We start from the raw sequence: 18,298 nt of genomic DNA, 5'->3' as shown, positions 1-18,298 counted from the left end.
GGGGGGCACTGGCCACTGTGGGTCACCGGGTGCCATGGGTCGCCATCTGCTGGGGGGCACTGGCCGCCGTGGGTGACTGGGTGCTGTGGGTCACTGGCCACTGTGGGTCACTGGCTGCTGGGGGGCACTGGCTGCAGTGGGTCACCAGATGCCATGGGTCACCAGCCACGGTGGGTCACTGCCTGCAGTAGGTCACCGGCTGCTGGGGGGCACTGACCACTGTGGGTCACTGGGTGCCGTGGGTCACTGTCCACTGGGGGGCACTGGCCACCGTGGGGCACTGGCCACTGTGGGTCACTGGCTGTGGTGGGTCACTGGGTGCTGTGGGTCACCAGCTGCTGGGGGGCACTGGCCACCGTGGGTCACCCAGTGCCGTGGGTCACCGGCTGCAGTGGGTCACTGGCTGCTGTGGGTCACTGGGTGCCAGGGGCTACAGGGTGCTGTGGGTCGCTTGCTGCTGTGGGCCACTGGCTGTGGTGGGTCACTGGCCACCATGGGTCAGCCGGTGCTGTCAGTCACTGACTGCTGCGGGTCACTGGGTTCCGTGGGTCACCGGGTGCCGTGGGACACTTGCTGCTGTGGCTGTGACTCGGCCCGGCTGGAGCTGGTGGCCACGTGTCCCCACCGGGGCTGGGGACAGGGATGAGCCCTCTCTGGGTGGCACAGGGCTGGCTGCGCCGGTGGCTTGAAGGGGGGGCAGCTCGGGCTGTGGGGGTCCCCATGGGTGTGACACTGGCCCGGCTCATGGCAGGAGCTCCTGGGCCACGAGCGTGGTGGCTACCTGGGCTACCACAGGGGTAACAGGGGAATGTGCCTCGGTGATGGGCACTGGGGGTCCCTGCCTGAGACCGGGTCTGGGGAGACACTGGCCCACCTCAGGGTGATGCTAGCCCACCTCTGGGGTGATGCTTGCCCATGTCGAGGTGATGCTGGCCCATGTCGAGGTGATGCTGGCCCATGTCAGGGTGGTGCTTGCCATGTCATGGTGATGCTTGCCCATGCTGGGGGTGATACTTGCCCATCTGGGGGTGATGCTGGCCCATGTCAGGGTGACACTTGCCCATGTCTGGATGATGCTTGCCTGTGTTGAGGGTGATGCTTGCCCATGTCTGGACGATGCTTGCCCATGTCTGGATGATGCTTGCCTGTGTTGAGGGTGACGCTTGCCCATGTCTGGACGATGCTTGCCCATGTCAGGGTGATGCTGGCCCATGTCAGGGTGGTGCTTGCCATGTCATGGTGATGCTTGCCCATGGTGGGGGTGATACTTGCCCATCTAGGGGTGATGCCGGCCCATGTCAGGGTGACACTTGCCCATGTCTGGATGATGCTTGCCTGTGTTGAGGGTGATGCTTGCCCATGTCTGGACGATGCTTGCCCATGTCTGGATGATGCTTGCCTGTGTTGAGGGTGACGCTTGCCCATGTCTGGACGATGCTTGCCCATGTCAGGGTGATGCTGGCCCATGTCCGGGTGGTGCTTGCCATGTCATAGTGATGCTTGCCCATGCCTGCGGTGATGCTGGCCCACGTCTGGGTGATGCTGGCCCATGGTGGGAGTGATGCTCGCCAACGTCTGGAGTGATACTTGCCCACATCAGGTTAATGCTTGCCCGTGTCAGAGTGATGCTTGCCCATGGCGGGCATGATGCTTGCCCATGTCTGGGTAGTGCTTGCCCACGTGGGGGATGATGCCGGCCCAAGTCAGGGTGACGTTTGCCCACACCTGGATGATGCTTGCCCATGTTGGGGCTGATGCTTGCCCCTGTCAGGGTGATGCTTGCCCATGTCTGGGTGATACTTGCCCACATCGGGGATGGTGCCCCTGTCAGGGTGATGCTGGTCCGTGTCTGGGTAGTGTTTGCCCATGTTGGGGATGATGCTGGCCCATGTCAGGGTGATGCTTGCCCACGTCTGGAGTGATACTTGCCCACATCAGGGTAATGCTTGCCCATGTCTGGATAGTGCTTGCCCATTTTGGGGATGATGCTGGCCCATGTCAGGGTGATGCTGGCCCATGTCAGGGTGATACTTGCCCACATCTCTGTGAGGCTCACCAATGGTGGGGGTGATGCTTGCCCATGTCAGGGTGATGCTGGCCCATGGAGAGGGTGATGCTGGCCCATGTCTGCATAGTGCTTGCCCATGTTGAGGATGATGCTGGCCCGTGTCAGGGTGACACTTGCCCATCTCTGGATGATGCTGGCCCATGGTAGGAGTGATGCTTGCCCATGACTGGATGATGCTGGCCCATGGTGGGGGTGGTGCTTGCCCATGTCAGGGTGTTGCTTGCCCATCTCTGGATGATGCTTGCCCATGTCTGGATGATGCTGGCCCATCTCTGGATGATGCTTGCCCATGTCAGGGTGACGCTGGCCCATGTCCCGGTGGTGCTTGCCATGTTGGGGGTGATGCTTGCCCATGGTGGGGTGATGCTTGCCCATGTTGGGCATGATGCTGGCCCATGTCAGGGTGGTGCTGGCCCATGTGGGGGTGACGCTGGCCCACGTGGGGATGATGCTTGCCCGTGTTGGGGGTGACAGTTGCTGCATCCCAGCTGTCTCTGCACCCCCTGCCTGCCCCCCCTGCCTGCCCTCCCTGCCTGCCCTCCCTGCCTGCACCCCCTGCCTGCCCTCCCTGCCTGCACCCCCTGCCTGCACCCCCTGCCTGCACTCCCTGCCTGCCCTCCCTGCCTGCACCCCCTGCCTGCACTCCCTGCCTGCACTCCCTGCCTGCCCTCCCTGCCTGCACCCTCTGCCTGCACCCCCGCCTGCATTCCCTCCTGCATTCCCCTGCCTGCCCTCCCTGCCTGCACCCCCTGCCTGCACCCCCCTGCCTGCACCCCCTGCCTGCATTCCCTCCTGCATTCCCTGCCTGCATTCCCTGGCCTCCCTGCCTGCATTCCCTGCCTGCCCTCCCTGCCTGCACTCCTGTGCCCTCCCTGCCTGCCCTCCCTGCCTGCATTCCCGGCCTGCACTCCTGCCTTCCCTGCCTGCACCCCCTGCCTGCCCTCCCTGCGTGCCCTCCCTGCCTGCATTCCCTGCCTGCATTCCCTGCATTCCCTGCCTGCACCCTCTGCCTGCCCTCCCTGCCTGCATTCCCTGCCCTCCCTGCCTGCCCTCCCTGCCTGCCCTCCCTGCCTGCACTCCCCTGCCTGCATTCCCTGCCTTCCCTGCCTGCCCTCCCTGCCTGCACTCCCCTGCCTGCATTCCCTGCCTTCCCTGCCTGCATTCCCTGCCCTCCCTGCCTGCCCTCCCTGCCTGCCCTCCCTGCCTGCACTCCCCTGCCTGCATTCCCTGCCTTCCCTGCCTGCCCTCCCTGCCTGCACTCCCCTGCCTGCATTCCCTGCCTTCCCTGCCTGCATTCCCTGCCCTCCCTGCCTGCACTCCCTGCCTGTGGCCGGTTCCCATGGCAATGGCCGTGGGAAGTGAGGCCAGGCGGCCCCCGGCGGAGGAGAATCCCAGGGATCAGTTCCCCCGCTCCCCAGCTGGCCATCTGGGGATGGCTGGTGGCCATCCCCAGGGACCCCAGGGTGCCGGTGGCCACCCAGAGTCCCTGCGGGGTGGCCGTGGGGCGATGCTGGGCTTTGGGGCTCGCTGTGATGGGTCCTGCTTGGGGAAGCAGCGGGGGCCGGGATGGGGACGGTGACTTCGGTGCCGGCATGAGGGTCCCCCGGGGTCTGCGAGGATCCCCCGGGGTCTATGAGGGTCCCTCAGAGTGTATGAGGGTCCCCTGGTGTCCGTGAGGGTCCTCCAGGGTCTATGAGGGTCCCCTGGGGTCTACGAGGGTCCCCTAAGGTCTACGAGGGTCCCCTGGTGTCTACGAGGGTCCCCTGGGGTCCATGAGGGACCTCCAGGGTCTACGAGGGTCCCCTGGGGTCTGTGAGGGTCCCCAGGGTCTGCGAGGGTCCCCCGGGGTCTATGAAGGTCCCCTGGGGTCTACGAGGGTCCCCCGGTGTCCATGAGGGTCCTCCAGGGTCTATGAGGGTCCCCTGGGGTCTATGAAGGTCCCCCGGGGGTCTACGAGGGTCCCCCGGTGTCCATGAGGGTCCTCCAGGGTCTACGAGGGTCCCCTGGGGTCTGCGAGGGTCCTCCGGGACTGTGAGGGTCCCCTAAGGTCTACAAGAGTCCCCCGGGGTCTACGAGGGTCCCCTGGGGTCCATGAGGGTCCCCAGGGTCTGTGAGGGTCCCCCAGGGTCTATGAAGGTCCCCTGGGGGTCTACGAGGGTCCCCTGGGGTCCATGAGGGTCCTCAGGGTCTGTGAGGGTCCCCCAGGGTCTATGAAGGTCCCCTGGGGGTCTACGAGGGTCCCCTGGGGTCCATGAGGGTCCCCAGGGTCTGTGAGGGTCCCCCAGGGTCTATGAAGGTCCCCTGGGGGTCTACGAGGGTCCCCTGGGGTCCATGAGGGTCCCCAGGGTCTGCGAGGGTCCACCAGGGTTCTATGAAGGTTCCCCGGGGTCTACGAGGGTCCCCTGGGGTCTGTGAGAGTCCTGCCCTGGGGACCCCCCCCGGGGGCCCTCAAACCCGCCCTGGGGACACCTCCCCCCGCCAGGACCCCTCTCCAGGACCCCCCCATCCCGCCTTGGGGACCGCCCCCCCTTCCCCCTCCGGGACCCCCTATCCCACCCTGGAGACACCCCACCCTCGGGACCCCCCATCCCACCCTGGGAGGCAGAGAAGGGCCGTGGCCCACGGTGGCAGCCGCCGGGACGTGACTTTGGAGGCTGGGAAATATTTTCCGGCTGGAAAAACACCAGTATCACCCCGGGGGGGGGGGGCGGGGGGGTGGGCAGGGTTGGGGTGGGTGATGCCTTTTGGGCGAAGTGAAGCTGGCTGGGCTGGGGGTCCTCTGGCACCCCCGGGGTGGCTGGGGGTGCGGGGTGTGGGGGGGTGGGGGTTGGAAGGAAAGGGGGGGGCGGGTTGGTGTAAGGCTCGTCTCTCCCGCAGCGTCCCTGCCCCAGAGGGGGTCCCCGTTCCCCCCGCCGGACCCCCCGCCGTCCCCCCGGCTCTCCTTCCCCGTGCGAAGCCCCCAGAGCTGCTCCCCAAGGCCACCTTCCCCTTCGTGCCTGAGTTCGGTGAGTACAAACTGGTGTCCCTACCCCCCCCCCCCCCCAAAAAAAATTCCCCCTTGTCTCAAATTGTCCCTTGAGGCGTTTTCCTGCCCATGCCATGGGCGCTGGGCCTTCCTCCTCCTTCTCCTCCTCCTCCCTTTTGCCGTGTCCCTCCCTACTCCATCCCCTCCTTCGCTATCTGGGCTGGGCGGGGGGGGCTGTCTCAGGGGCTGCAAGACCCCGGTTTGGGGGGGCATTTTGGGGGCCCTGGAAAGGGGGGAGCGAAGGGTTTGCGTGGGCTCTGAGGGCAACCGCTCCGATTAACGCAGGAAAAATAAATCCAGCGGAGATGATAAATATATTATGCCTTCGGATGGCCCCCAGATGCAGCCGGTGGGGGCTGAAGGAGGGGGGGGGTCCCCTCCTTGGTGGGGGGGTCACCGGGCCCCGACCGGCTGCAGGGTGGGATGCGGAATCGGGGGAGGGGCACAGCCCTGGTTTGGGGGCTGCTGCACTGGTTGAACTGGGAGCCGGGGTGTGTTGCAAAAGGCAGGAGAAGGTGCGGACGGAGGGGTTACCCTTCTGCTGCTGGGGGGGCGATGGGGGGAGGAAAGCGGCTCCTGCCCCGTGTCCCGGCTGCTCCTCTGCACTTAAAGGCAGCGAGCGCCGGGTGGGTGTGTGGAGGGAAGGACACGTGCCCAGGGAGAGCATCTACTCGCCCCCGCGCAGCCGGGGTAGGGGGGCCATCCTGGCCTGAAAACAGCTCCCTGGCCTGAAAAAAGCAACCTCTGGGCCATAAAAGCACCCTCTGGGCAACGACAGCATCCTTGGGATGTTAATGACATCCTCAGGCCCGTAACAGCATCCTCTGGACCACAACAGCATCCTTGGGATATTACAGCGTCCTCTGGCCCACAACAGCATCCTCTGGCCCACAACAGCATCCTCTGGACCACAACAGCATCCTTGGGATATTACAGCGTCCTCTGGTCCATAACAGCATCCTCTGGCCCACAACAGCATCCTCTGGACCACAACAGCATCCCTGGGATGTTACAGTATCCTTGGCCCCATAATAGCATCCTCGGGATGTTACAGCATCCTCAGGCCCATAACAGCGTCCTTGGGATGTTACAGCATCCTCTGGACCATAACAGCATCCTCTGGACCACAACAGCATCCTTGGGATATTACAGCATCCTCTGGACCACAACAGTGTCCTCTGGGCCATAACAGCATCCTCGGGATGTTACAGCATCCCCTGGACAACAACAGCATCCTCAGGCCCATAGCAGCATCCTCGGGATGTTACAGCATCCTCTGGACCATAAGAGCATCCTCTGGACCATAACAGCATCCTCGTGCCCATAAGAGCATCCTCTGGGCCATAACAGCATCTTCTGGACCACAACAGCATCCTCGGGATGTTACAGCATCCCCTGGGCCACAACAGCATCCTCTGGACCATAACAGCATCCTTGGGATGTTACAGCATCCCCTGGACAACAACAGCATCCTTGGGATGTTACAGTATCCTTGGCCCCATAACAGCATCCTCAGGCTGTTACAGCATCCTCTGGGCCATAACAGCATCCTCTGGACCACAACAGCATCCTCAGGCCCATAACAGCATCCCTTGGACCACAACAGCATCCTCTGGACCACAACAGCATCCTCAGGCCCATAACAGCATCCCTTGGACCACAACAGCATCCTCTGGACCATAACAGCATCCCTTGGACCACAACAGCATCCTCTGGACCATAACAGCATCCTCAGGATGTTAACAGCATCCTCGGGACAGTAACAGCATCCTCTGGGCCATATCAGGATCCTTGGGCCCGTAACAGGATCCTCTGGGCCATAACAGCATCCTCGCGCCCATAAGAGATGCTTGGACCCATAAGAGCATCCCCTGGACCACAACAGCATCCCCTGGACCACAACAGCATCCTCTGGGCCATAACAGCATCCTCAGGCCCATAACAGCATCCTTGGGACCATAACAGCATCCTCGGGATGTTACAGCATCCTCTGGACCGTAACAGCATCCTCAGGACCACAACAGCATCCTCGGGCCCATAAAAGCGTCCTCAGGACCATAACAGTGTCCTCGGGATTAGGATTTGGGAAGAAACCTGGTTGTGGTCATCACCAGGGCTGGCAGATGGCACCTGCGAGGGCCAGGCTGTCGGGGGCCACTTGTCCCCCGCGGGATGGGCGCTGGCTGGCCGGGGTGTCTGCTGCTGAGGGTGCTGGATGAGGAGGAACCGGGACTGGGGGAGGGAAATCCCCCCTGGAAACCAAGCTGGAGGGACACCCCCCCGCCCCCCCAGCAACAGGAGCTCCGGGGTGAAGCCGTGGTGGCACCCAAGTCCCCTCCCAGCGGTGACAGGAGGGTTGTGACACCGCCGGGAGTTGTCACTGGCGGGACTTTGCCCTTCCCTGCTCTTTTCCAAACTCCTGGATAACCACCCCCCCCCCACCCCGCCTCCAGAGGGGTTGTTTGCCAAGGGCAGAGGGAGGGGGAAACCCTTCCTCCCCCTCCCCGGGCTCTGGCGCTGGTGGGGACAGGCAGGGGGGGTGACAGGGGGTGGCAGAGGGTGACAGGACTCTAGCTGACCCCCAGCATCTTCCCCCCCTGGCTTTTGCAGATGACTCGGACTACGAGGGCTGCGGCTGGGAGGAGGAATTAGCCCTGGGGGACATGGGCGACAAGGTGGGTCCCACCGTGGGGGTGCTGAGTGGCGCTGGGTGACTGTCCCCAAGGGAGAGGGGGTGGCACTGGGCTGCTCTGGGGACACCGGGCAGGGCTGGGGGGGCAGCTCTGCTGCGGTGGTGGGCGGCGGGACGGAGCTGAGCCTTCACTGGGGCTGGATCGGGCGCGGGACGGGGTGGGGGGCACAAGGGGACAGCTGTGGGTCCATGTCACCCTCCTCTGTCCCCGCAGGAGGGTGCGGAGCCCGGGACGGGGCGGCCGCGGTCCCTGCGCCTCGACAGCCTCTGCAGCGAGGACGAGCTCCTGGAGGAGGGCGGCGAGGCCGGGCCCCACAAGTAGGAGAGCGCGTGTGGCACGCGTGTGCGTGTGTGCGCACAGGGAGGGGACACGTGTGTGCACAGGGAGGGGACACACGTGTGTGTGTGTGCAGAGGGAGGGGACACGTGTGTGTGTGCGCACAGGGAGGGGACACGTGTGTGTGTGTGTGCAGAGGGAGGGGACACGTGTGTGTGTGTGCAGAGGGAGAGGACACACGTGTGTGTGTGCGCACAGGGAGGGGACACGTGTGTGCGTGTGCGCACAGCGATGGGACACGCGTGTGTGTGTGCGCACACAGGGAAGGGACACGTGTGCATGTGTGTGCACAGGGAGGGGACATGTGTGTGCAAAGGGAGGGGACACGTGTGTGTGTGCACAGAGAGGGGACATGTGTGTGCGTGTGCACAGGGAGGGGACATGTGTGTGCAAAGGGAGGGGACACGTGTGTGTGTGTGCACAGGGAAGGGACACGTGTGCGTGTGCACAGGGAGGGGACACACATGTGTGTGTGCACAGGGAGGGGACAAGTGTGTGCACAGGGAGGGGACACGTGTGTGTGTGTGCACAGGGAGGGGGACACATGTGTGTGTGCGCACAGGGAGGGGACACGCGTGTGCACACGTGGGCAGGAGCGAGGTGTGCAAGGTGGTGTGTGGGAACCGGTGCAGCCGCACGTGGGCAGGGGGTACCTGTGTGCACACGCGTGTGTGCAGGGCTGGGGGTGCGTGTGCACGTGTGTGTGCACACGCGTGCATAGATGGGGACGTGTGTGCATGGCTGGGGACGCGTGTGCAAGGGTGTGTGTGTGCACGCATGTGCGCAGACGGGGATGCGCGGGCACGTGTGTGTGCATGGCTGGGGATGCGTGTGCAAGGATGCGCACGTGTGCATGGCTGGGGGTGCGTGTGCATGCGTGTGGGCGCACGTGTTCATAGATGGGGACGTGTGTGCAGGGTGTGCGTGCACGGCTGGGGTTGTGTGTGCAGGGTGCGTGTGCATGCATGCGCGCATGGTTGGGGATGCACGTTCAGGGGTGTGTGCACACGTGTGCGTGGCTGGGGATGCGTGTGCAGGGGCGTGTGTGCACGCACGTGTGCATGGTTGTGGAGACATGTACAGGTGTGTGTGTGCACACGTGTGTGCCGCTGGGGATGCGTGTGCCGCGGTGTGTGCATGCACACATGTGCATGGATGGGGATGCATGTGTGTGGCTGGGGATGCGTGTGCAGGGTGTGTGTGCATGCACGTGTGTGCACAGCTGGGGATGCGTGTGCATGCGTGTTTGCCCATGTGTGCGTGGCTGGGGGTGCGTGTGCAGGGGGTGTGTGCACACGCGTGTGCGTGGCTGGGGATGCGTGTGCAGGGTGTGTGTGCACACACGTGTGCATGGCTGGGGATGCGTGTGCAGGGCGTGTGTGCACACGTGTGTGCACAGCTGGGGATGCGTGTGCAGGGGCGTGTGTGCACATGTGTGCAGAGCAAGGGAAGCGTGTGCAGGGCGTGTGTGCACACGCATGTGCCCGGCTGGGGTTGCGTGTGCAGGGGTGTGTTCACGTGTGTGCACAGCTGGGGAGGCAGGGGTGTGTGCGCGCACACGTGTGCGCAGCTGGGGATGCGTGTGCATGCGTGTTTGCCCATGTGTGCGTGGCTGGGGATGCGTGTGCAGGGGTGTGTGCGCACACGCGTGTGCGTGGCTGGGGATGCGTGTGCATGCGTGTTTGCACCTGTGTGCATGACTGGGGATGCGTGTGCAGGGTGTGTGTGCACACGCGTGTGCGCGGTAGGGGATGCGTGTGCACTGGTGTGTGTCACGCGTGCGTGCCCGTACTCACGTGTGATGCGTGTGCGTGACCCCGCACGCCCCGAGAGCTGCTCTGCTCCTCGCTGGTTCCGTGTGGGGGGTGTGTGTGTGTGTGTGTGTGTGTGTGTGTGTGTGTGTCCCCGGGAGGGTCCCTGTCCCCCTTCCCAGCGCTGCCACTGGGTCCCTGCCGTCCCCTGCGCCGGGGGACAGACCGGGACCCCCCCACGGGGACTGTCACCGCTGTTGTCCCCTCTCGCTGGCCGTGCCCGCGCCCGGGGGAAGGACATGGGGAGGCTGCAGCGGGCTGGGGGGGGGCGGGGAGGGGCGGGGGGGGGGGAGCTGTGCCCGCCCGGCCACCAGCTCCCCCGCCTTGGGGACCGCCAGCTCTTACCCCTCCTCCCCCGGCTCTGTGTCCCCAGCGGTGGCAGCGGCTGGAGTGACAGGGACCCCAGCCCGCGTCCCCCCGCGCCCCCCGGCTCTGGCAGCATGGAGGGCCCCGCCGCCGCCCCCCCCTCGCCCCCCATCAAAGAGGGGTGGCTGGACAAGAACCCGCCGCAGGGGTGAGTGAGGGGACGGGGCAGTGGGGGGGGGGGACATGGGGACACGGACGCCCACCGCTGCCTCGCGCGTGTCCCCGGAGCTGGGGGGGGACGGGACACGACGCTCCCCGCTTCTCCCCCCAAGGGTTCCTGCCCACGGCGGGGGGGTCGTTTGCCTGCGAAAAGGGGATGGCTTTGAGTAACGCCTAATTTGGGTTAAACCCCCCCATTTTTGGTGAAAACGCCTTTTTCGGAGCGGGTGCTGCTGGGGGCGAGAAGGGATTGGCTTTGGGTAACGCCTACTTTGGGTTAAACCCCCCCACTTTTGGTGAAAAAGCCTTTTTCGGAGCGGGTGCTGCCGGGGGTGAAAGGGGATGACTTTGGGTAACGCCTAATTTGGGTTAAAACCCCCCATTTTTGGTGAAAATGCCTTCCTCAGGCTATGGGGGCTACTGGGTGCGTGTCCCTGTGCTGGAGGGTGAGCGAGCCCTGGTAGCCCGCGGAACCCAGGTAGCCCACATAGCCCAGGGAGCCCAACTAGCCCAGGTAGCCCAGGGGGCCCAGCTAGCCAAATGAGCCCAACAAGCCTAACGAGCTCAGGTAGCCCAAAGAGCCCGGGGAGGTCAGTGAGCCCAGTGTGCACAGGGAGCCCAGGTAGCCCAATGAGCCTAGAGAGCCCAGCTAGCCAAGCAAGCCCAACAAGCCCAGAGAGGTCAGGTAGCCCAGTGAGCCCAGGTAGCCCAATGAGCCCAGTGAACCCAAGGAGCCCAGCTAGTCAAGTGAGCCCAGTGAGCTCAGGTAGCCCAGCGATCCCGTGGAGGCCAGTGATCCCAGTGTGCACAGGTAGCCCAACGAGCCCAGCAAGCCCAGGTAGCCCAGCGAGCTCAGGGAACCCAGGGAGCTCAGTGAGTCCAGGGAGCCCAGCTAGCCAAGTGAGCCCAACAAGCCCAGAGAGCTCAGGTAGCCCAGCTAGCCAAGTGAGCCCAGGGAACCTGGGGAGCTCAGGTAGCCCAATGAGCCCAGCAAGACCAAGGAGCCCAGCTAGCCAAGTGAGCCCAACAAGCCCAGCAAGCTCAGGTAGCCCAGTGATCCCAGGTAGTCCAATGAGCCCAGGGAACCTAGGGAGCTCAGGTAGCCCAATGAGCCCAGGGAGACCAATGAGTCTAGGAAGCCCAACTAGCCCAGGGAGGCCAGTGAGACCAGTGTGCACAGGGAGCCCAAGTAGCCCAGGGACCTCGCTTGCCCCCATCCCGGCACAGAACCTGCTCAAAGAGCCCTTTTGCCAGCTGGGAGGCAAAAATCAAGCCGGAGCCTTGGAGGGATGTTTGGGGCAAGCTGCAGCCGGGCTGTGGGCAAGCTGCAGCCCGGCGAGGAGGAGGAAGAGGAGGAGGAAGAGGAGGAGGAGGAGGAAGCTCCGGCTGCAGCTCCGGAGCCTGGGGAAGGCGATGGCAGGAAAACCCCTGAGCCCTCAGCAGCTAAAAGCAGCCGGGGCAGGGCTGGGGGCCTGGGGGGATGGGGGTCTGTGTCCCCCAGGGGACAGGGACAGGAGTGGGACATCCCCCCCCGCCCCCCAAACCGCGACAGAGCCGAGCGCTTTTCATCCCGGCTGCGGTCGCCGGTTCCGCAGAGGCCGAGCGTGACGTGCGGCGAGGGATGGCGAAACCCTTCCTGGGCAAACCAACCCTTGAGCAACGCGGAGCTGTGGGGCCGGGGGGGGCACCGGGGGGGCCGGGGAGGGGGGGGTGGTCAGGGGCTGCATCCCAGGGCTTGCCCCAGCTTGGCTTCCCCTGCAGCCCCGACGCCGGGGTGGATGGGCTGCGGAGTTTGATGCTCGGTGGGGTGAAGGGGTCCCCCCGTGGGCTCTGCTCCAGCCTTGGGACCCCCCCCACATCCCCCCCCCACCCCATCCCCATCCCATCGCTCCCGCCTCTGTCACACAGGAGCCCGGGGTGCCACCAGCCCCCACCTCCCCGGCACGGGTCCCCCCTGCGTTCAACCCTCGTCAGGTCCTGAGCAATAATTGCAAATCGGGATTCTGGGGGGGGGGGGGTGTGTGCGTGTGGGGGGGGGGTTTAGGGGCAGCCCCCCCGCTCCCTTTTCCCAGCTCCACGTTTTTAATTGGAGGGAAGCACAAAGTCCCCATCGCCGTCCCCCCGGGATCGATGGCGAGGTGGCCCCCGGGCTTTTGGCAACTGGGGCGTGAAGGCAGGAGCCGCGTCCCCGTGTCTCACCCCTCCACCAAGTTCAAGGGCGCACGTGCCGTGGGGCGAGCGGGGCGGGGGCTGCCCCAGCCCCGGGGGGGGGGGTTTGGGGGTCCCACCAGCTCCCGTCCCCTCCACCGGGTCCCTGCGGTCCCTTCCCAGGTCCTACATCTACCAGAGGCGCTGGGTGAAGCTGGACGCCGACTACCTCCGCTATTTTGACAGCGAAAAGGTGAGTCTGGAGGGGGGACGTGGGGGCTCAGGGTGAGAAACGCCCCCCCCCACCGGCCCCCACAAAGGGGCCAGGTCCCTCTGGGCATCCCGGCTGTGCCAAGGGGCGGCATCCCTGGTGGGTGCTGGGGTGATGCCGGCACCGGGATGGGATTCTTGGAGCCTCCTGGACACCGATGCTCTCCGCATCACCATCCCGAGGCAGTACCATCCCGTCTTGGATTATTCTGGACACAGATGCTCTCGGCATCATGATCCTGGGGTGGTACCCATCCCGTCTTGGATTATTCTGGACACAGATGCTCTCGGCATTGTGATCCCGGGGTGGTACCATCCCGTCTTGGAGCCTCCCAGACATAGATGCTCTTGGCATCGTGATCCCGGGGTGGTACCCACCCTGTCTTGGAGATTCTGGACACGGATGCTCTTGGCATCACGATCCCGGGGCGGTACCCCTCCTGTCTTGGAGATTCCGGACACGGATGCTCTTGGCATCACGATCCCAGGGTGGTACCATCCCATCTCGGAGCCTCCCGGACATGGATGCTCTTGGCATCACCATCCCGGGGTGGTACCAATCCCATCTCAGATTATTCTGGGCACAGATGCTGTCGGCATCGTGATCGTGGGGCGGTACCATCCCGTCTCAGAGCCTTTAGGACACGGATGCTCTTGGCATTGCGATCCCAGGATGGTATCCAACCTGTCTTGGAGCCTTTGGGGCACAGGTGCCCTTGGCATCGTGATCCTGGGATGGTACCCACCCTGTCTTGAAGCCTTTGGGACACGGATGCTCTGGGCATTGCCATCCTGGGGCAGTACCATCCCATCTCAGAGCCTGTGGGACACAGATTCTCTTGGCATCATGATCCCAGGGTGGTACCTATCCTGTCTCGGGACTTCCTGGACACGGATGTTCTCAGCATCGCGATCCCGGGGCAGTACTGTCCTGTCTCTCTGGAGTATTCTGGACATGGATGTTCTGGGCATTGCGATCCCAGGGTGGTACCATCCTGCTTTGGAGCCTTCAGGACGTGGATGTTCTTGGCATCGTGATCCCAGGGCGGTACCCACCCTGTCTTGGAGATTCTGGACACGGATGCTCTCGGCATCACGATCCCAGGGTGGTACCATCCCATCTCGGGGCTTCCTGGGCACGGATGCCCTCAGCATTGCAATCCCAGGGTGGTACCCATCCTGTCTCGGGGCTTCTCGGACATGGATGCTCTGGGCATTGTGATCCCGGGGCGGTACCATCCCGTCTCGGAGCGTTTGGGACATGGATGCTCTCAGCATTGTGATCCCAGGGTGGTACCCATCCCATCTTGAAGCTTCCTGGACACAGATGCTTTTGGCATTGTGATCTTGGGGTGGTACCGTCCCATCTCGGAGCTTCCTGGATATGGATGCTCTTGGCATTGTGATCCTGGGATGGTACCCGTCCTGTCTCAGAGCCTTTGGGTACCCATCCTGTCTCGGAGCATTTGGGATACGGATGCTCTGGGCATCGCCATCCCAGCGTGATACCCATCCCGTCTTGGAGATTCCAGACATGGATGCTCTCGCGATCCCGGGGCGAGCGCTGTGTCTCAGTCCATCTTCCCCTCCCCCCGCCCAGGACGCTTACTCCAAGCGGTTCATCCCCGTCTCCTCCATCTCCCGTGTGGCCAGCGTCGGGGACCAGAAATTTGAGGTCGTCACCAACAACCGCAACTTCGTGTTCCGGGCCGAGAGCGACGGTGAGACGGGGTGGGGGGGGATCCCCTCTCCGAGGTGTCCCCAGCTGCTCCGCATCCCCCCCTTCCTCCGCCCAGGGGCTGATCCTGACCTGTGTGTGTGTCCCTGTCCCCGCAGGGGACCGTAACGAGTGGATGCGGACCCTGCAGCAGATGGCGGAGGAGCGGAAGGGCAGAGCTCTGGAAGGGACGTCCATGTCCCCAACCGCCACCGACGGCGCCCCCGACCCGGCCGACAAGAGCGGCTTCCTGGAGCTGCGGGGCTTCAAGCACAAGCTCTTCGTGGCGGTGGCCGGGGACAAAGTGTTCCTCTACAAGAACGCGGAGGTGGGTGGCTGTGGGGGGGGGTGGGAAATGTGGCACCCGGCGGGGACCCCGGTGACATTTGGAGGGGGATCCCCTTCCCTTCGCATCCGCTGCCGGAGCGGAGCAGAGCGGCGAGACGGGACACCCCAGGGGCTGCCACCCCCCCGAAATGGGGACAGCTGGGACGCCACGGGGGTGACCCCCAAGCTGCAGCCCCCCCTCCCCGTCACCTCCACGCCTTGGGGTGCCCCGGGAGTGTCACACCCACTGCAGTCCCCCCTGGGGCTGGGAGCTGGGGGGGACCTGTGGCACTGGTGTGGTGTGTGTCAGCGGTGTTGGCAGTGCCACCACGTGTCCCGTGTCCGTCCCCCCCCCCCCGCCCAGGACTATCGGCTGGGGATCGGCATCACCTACGTCGAGATGAACGTGGGCAACGTCAAGGAGGTGGATCGCCGGGGCTTCGACCTCACCACGCCGTACAGGACCTTCAGGTGAGCCGGTGGGGGGGAATGGCCCCACACACCCATACGGGCTGGGGCTGACCTGCTGGCAAGTCCTGGTGGGCAACAAGTTGCCCATGAGCCAGCCACATGCCCTGGTGGCCAAGAAGGCCAATGGTCTCCTGGGGGGCATCAAGAAGAGTGTGGCCAGCAGGTGGAAGGAGGTCATCCTCCCCCTCTGCTCGGCCCTGGGGAGGCCACAGCTGGAGCACTGGGTCCAGTTCTGGGCTCCCCAGTTCCAGAAGGACAGGGAACTGCTGGAGAGAGTCCAGCGGAGGCTGCGGAGATGCGGAGGGGCTGGAGCATCTCTGTGCTGAGGAAAGGCTGAGAGCCCTGGGGCTGTTCAGCCTGGAGAAGAGCAGACCGAGAGGGGATCTCATCAATGCTCAGCAAGAGCTAAAGGGTGGGGGGCAAGAGGATGGGGCCAGAGTCTTCTCAGTGGTGCCTGGGGACGGGACAAGGGGCAACGGGCACAAACTGGAATGAAGAAAATAAGGAGAAGTTCATTTTGAGGGTGGCAGAGCCCTGGCACAGGCTGCCCAGAGAGGTGTGGAGTCTCCTGCTCTGGAGATATCCCAAACCCGTCTCCAACCTGCTCTGGGTGACCCTGCTCTGGTGGGACTGGGTCTGAAGGTCCCTTCCAACTCGGTAGCTCCATGAGGGAGGGGAAGAGCCGCCATCCCATCCCATCCCATCCCATCCCATCCCATCCCATCCCATCCCATCCCATCCCATCCCATCCCATCCCATCCCATCCCATCATCCCCATCCCACCCCATCCCCATCCAACCCCATCCCCATGCCATGCCATCCCATCTCATGCCATGCCATGCCATGCCATCCTCTTCCCATCCCCATCCCTAACCCCATCCCATCCCATCCCACCCCATCCCATCCCTCACCATCCCTCCCCCACTGGCAGCTTCTTGGCCGACTTGGAGCAGGAGAAGGAGGAGTGGGTGGAAGCCCACTCCCATCCCATTCCATCCCCATCCCATCATCCCCATCCTACCTCACCCCATCCCATCCCTATCCCCATCCCACCCCATCCCCATCCCATCCCATCGCATCTCATCTCATGCCATGCCATGCCATCCCCATGCCATCCCCATCCCATTCCATCCCATCCACATCCCCATCTCCATCCCATCCCATCCCCATCCCATCCCCATCCCATCTCCATCCCATCTCCATCCTATCTCCATCTCCATCCCATCCCCACACCCTTCCCCATTTCCATCCCCATCCCTATCCCATCCCCATCCCACCCTATCTCCATCCCATCCCACCCCACCCCATCCCATCCCATCATCCCCATTGCCATCCCGTCCCATCCCATCATCCCCATCGCCGTCCCATCCCCATCCTCATCCCTATCCCATCCCCATCCCACCCCATCCCATCCCTCACCATCCCTCCCCCGCCAGCAGCTTCTCAGCCGACTTGGAGCAGGAGAAGGACGAGTGGGTGGAAGCCCACTCCCATCCCATTCCATCCCCATCCCACCCCATCCCCATGCCATGCCATCCCATCTCATGCCATGCCATGCCATGCCATGCCATCCTCTTCCCATCCCCATCCCCAACCCCATCCCATCCCATCCCCATCCTCATCTCCATCCCATCCCCATCACATTCCATCATCCCCATCCCCATCCCATCCAATCCACATCCCCATCTCCATCCCATCCCCATCTCCATCCCCATCCCCATCCCATCCCCTCCCATTGCACCCCGTCCCCGTCTCCATCCCCATCTCCATGTCCATGTCCATCCCATCCCACCCCTCACCCCCCGTCCATTCCCTACCGGCAGCTTCTTGGCCGACTCGGAGCCGGAGAAGGCGGAGTGGGTGGAGGCCATGCAACAGGCCATCGCTGCCGCTCTCTCCAACTGGGAGGTGGCCGAGCGCATCTGGGCGGTGGAGCCCAACCGCTTCTGCGCCGACTGCGGCTCCCCCCAGCCCGACTGGGCCTCCATCAACCTCTGCCTCGTCATCTGCAAGCGATGCGCAGGTACCTGCGTCCCGGGGGAGACGGATTCGGGATGCGGGATGGGGCCGTGCGTCCCCTGTCCTTGGCCTTGGGGACCCCGGCGGGTCTCTAAGGGCTCGTCTCGCCATCAGGGGAGCACCGAGGCTTGGGCCCTGGCATCACCAAGGTCCGGAGCCTGAAGATGGACAGGAAGGTGTGGACGGAGGAGCTCATCGAGGTATCGGCACAGAACAGCCCCAAAAGCCTTGGTTTTTTTTTTGGGGGGGAGGGGGGGAAGGTGACACCCCCGTCCCCTCCCCATGGTGGATCTCCCCATGGTGGACCCACCGGCTGTGGGACGAGGACCGCAGGAGCACGGCGGGGTGTTGCCAGCCTTGGGGTGACGCTGGGGGGTCACTTGGTGTGGGAGGGGACCCCCGGCAGCCCCCTGTCCCCGTGGTCTGTGGATGGCTGGCACCCACCTGGGCACGACGGCGAGGGCAAGTGGCACTTGTGTGACCGCCCCACAGACTGACGGCGTCTGCGTGTCTGTGGGGCGATGGCTGCAGAGCTGTGGGGCTGCAGAGCTGTGGGACTGCAGAGCCATGGGGCTGGTGTGGGGCGATGGCTGCAGAGCCAGGGGGCCAGTGTGGGGCTGCAGAGCCGTGGGGCTGGCGTGGGGTGATGGCTGCAGAGCCAGGGGGGTGATGTGGGGCTGCAGAGCCGTGGAGCTGGTGTGGGGAGATGGCTGCAGAGCTATGGGGCTGGCGTGGGGCGATGGCTGTAGAGCTGTGGGGCTGGTGTGGGGCTGCAGAGCTGTGGGGCTGGTGTGGGGCGATGGCTGCAGAGCCATGGGGCTGCAGAGACATGGAGCTGGCATGTGGGGGGATGGCTGCAGAGCTATGGGGCCGGTGTGGGGCTGCAGG

The 18,298-nt window shown here is 64.3% G+C and overlaps 1 protein-coding gene across 1 annotated transcript in view; it reads left to right on the top strand.

Annotated features, from left to right (window-relative positions):
• The window catches only part of ARAP1 (ArfGAP with RhoGAP domain, ankyrin repeat and PH domain 1), a 61,267-nt gene that overhangs the window by 13,054 nt on the left and 29,915 nt on the right, over window positions 1-18,298 (top strand). Inside the window, 10 exon segments of the mRNA XM_063328026.1 lie at window positions 4,946-5,073; window positions 7,704-7,768; window positions 8,000-8,103; window positions 10,307-10,447; window positions 12,790-12,859; window positions 14,477-14,597; window positions 14,713-14,921; window positions 15,285-15,391; window positions 17,215-17,414; window positions 17,525-17,610. Of these exon segments, the coding sequence (XP_063184096.1) occupies window positions 4,946-5,073; window positions 7,704-7,768; window positions 8,000-8,103; window positions 10,307-10,447; window positions 12,790-12,859; window positions 14,477-14,597; window positions 14,713-14,921; window positions 15,285-15,391; window positions 17,215-17,414; window positions 17,525-17,610 (1,231 nt within the window).

Source organism: Chroicocephalus ridibundus, chromosome 1, assembly GCF_963924245.1.
Source record: "Chroicocephalus ridibundus chromosome 1, bChrRid1.1, whole genome shotgun sequence".
Lineage (NCBI taxonomy): Eukaryota > Metazoa > Chordata > Aves > Charadriiformes > Laridae > Chroicocephalus > Chroicocephalus ridibundus.
Note: the sequence above shows the minus strand (reverse complement) of the source record. Positions and strands in the feature narration are given on the sequence as shown.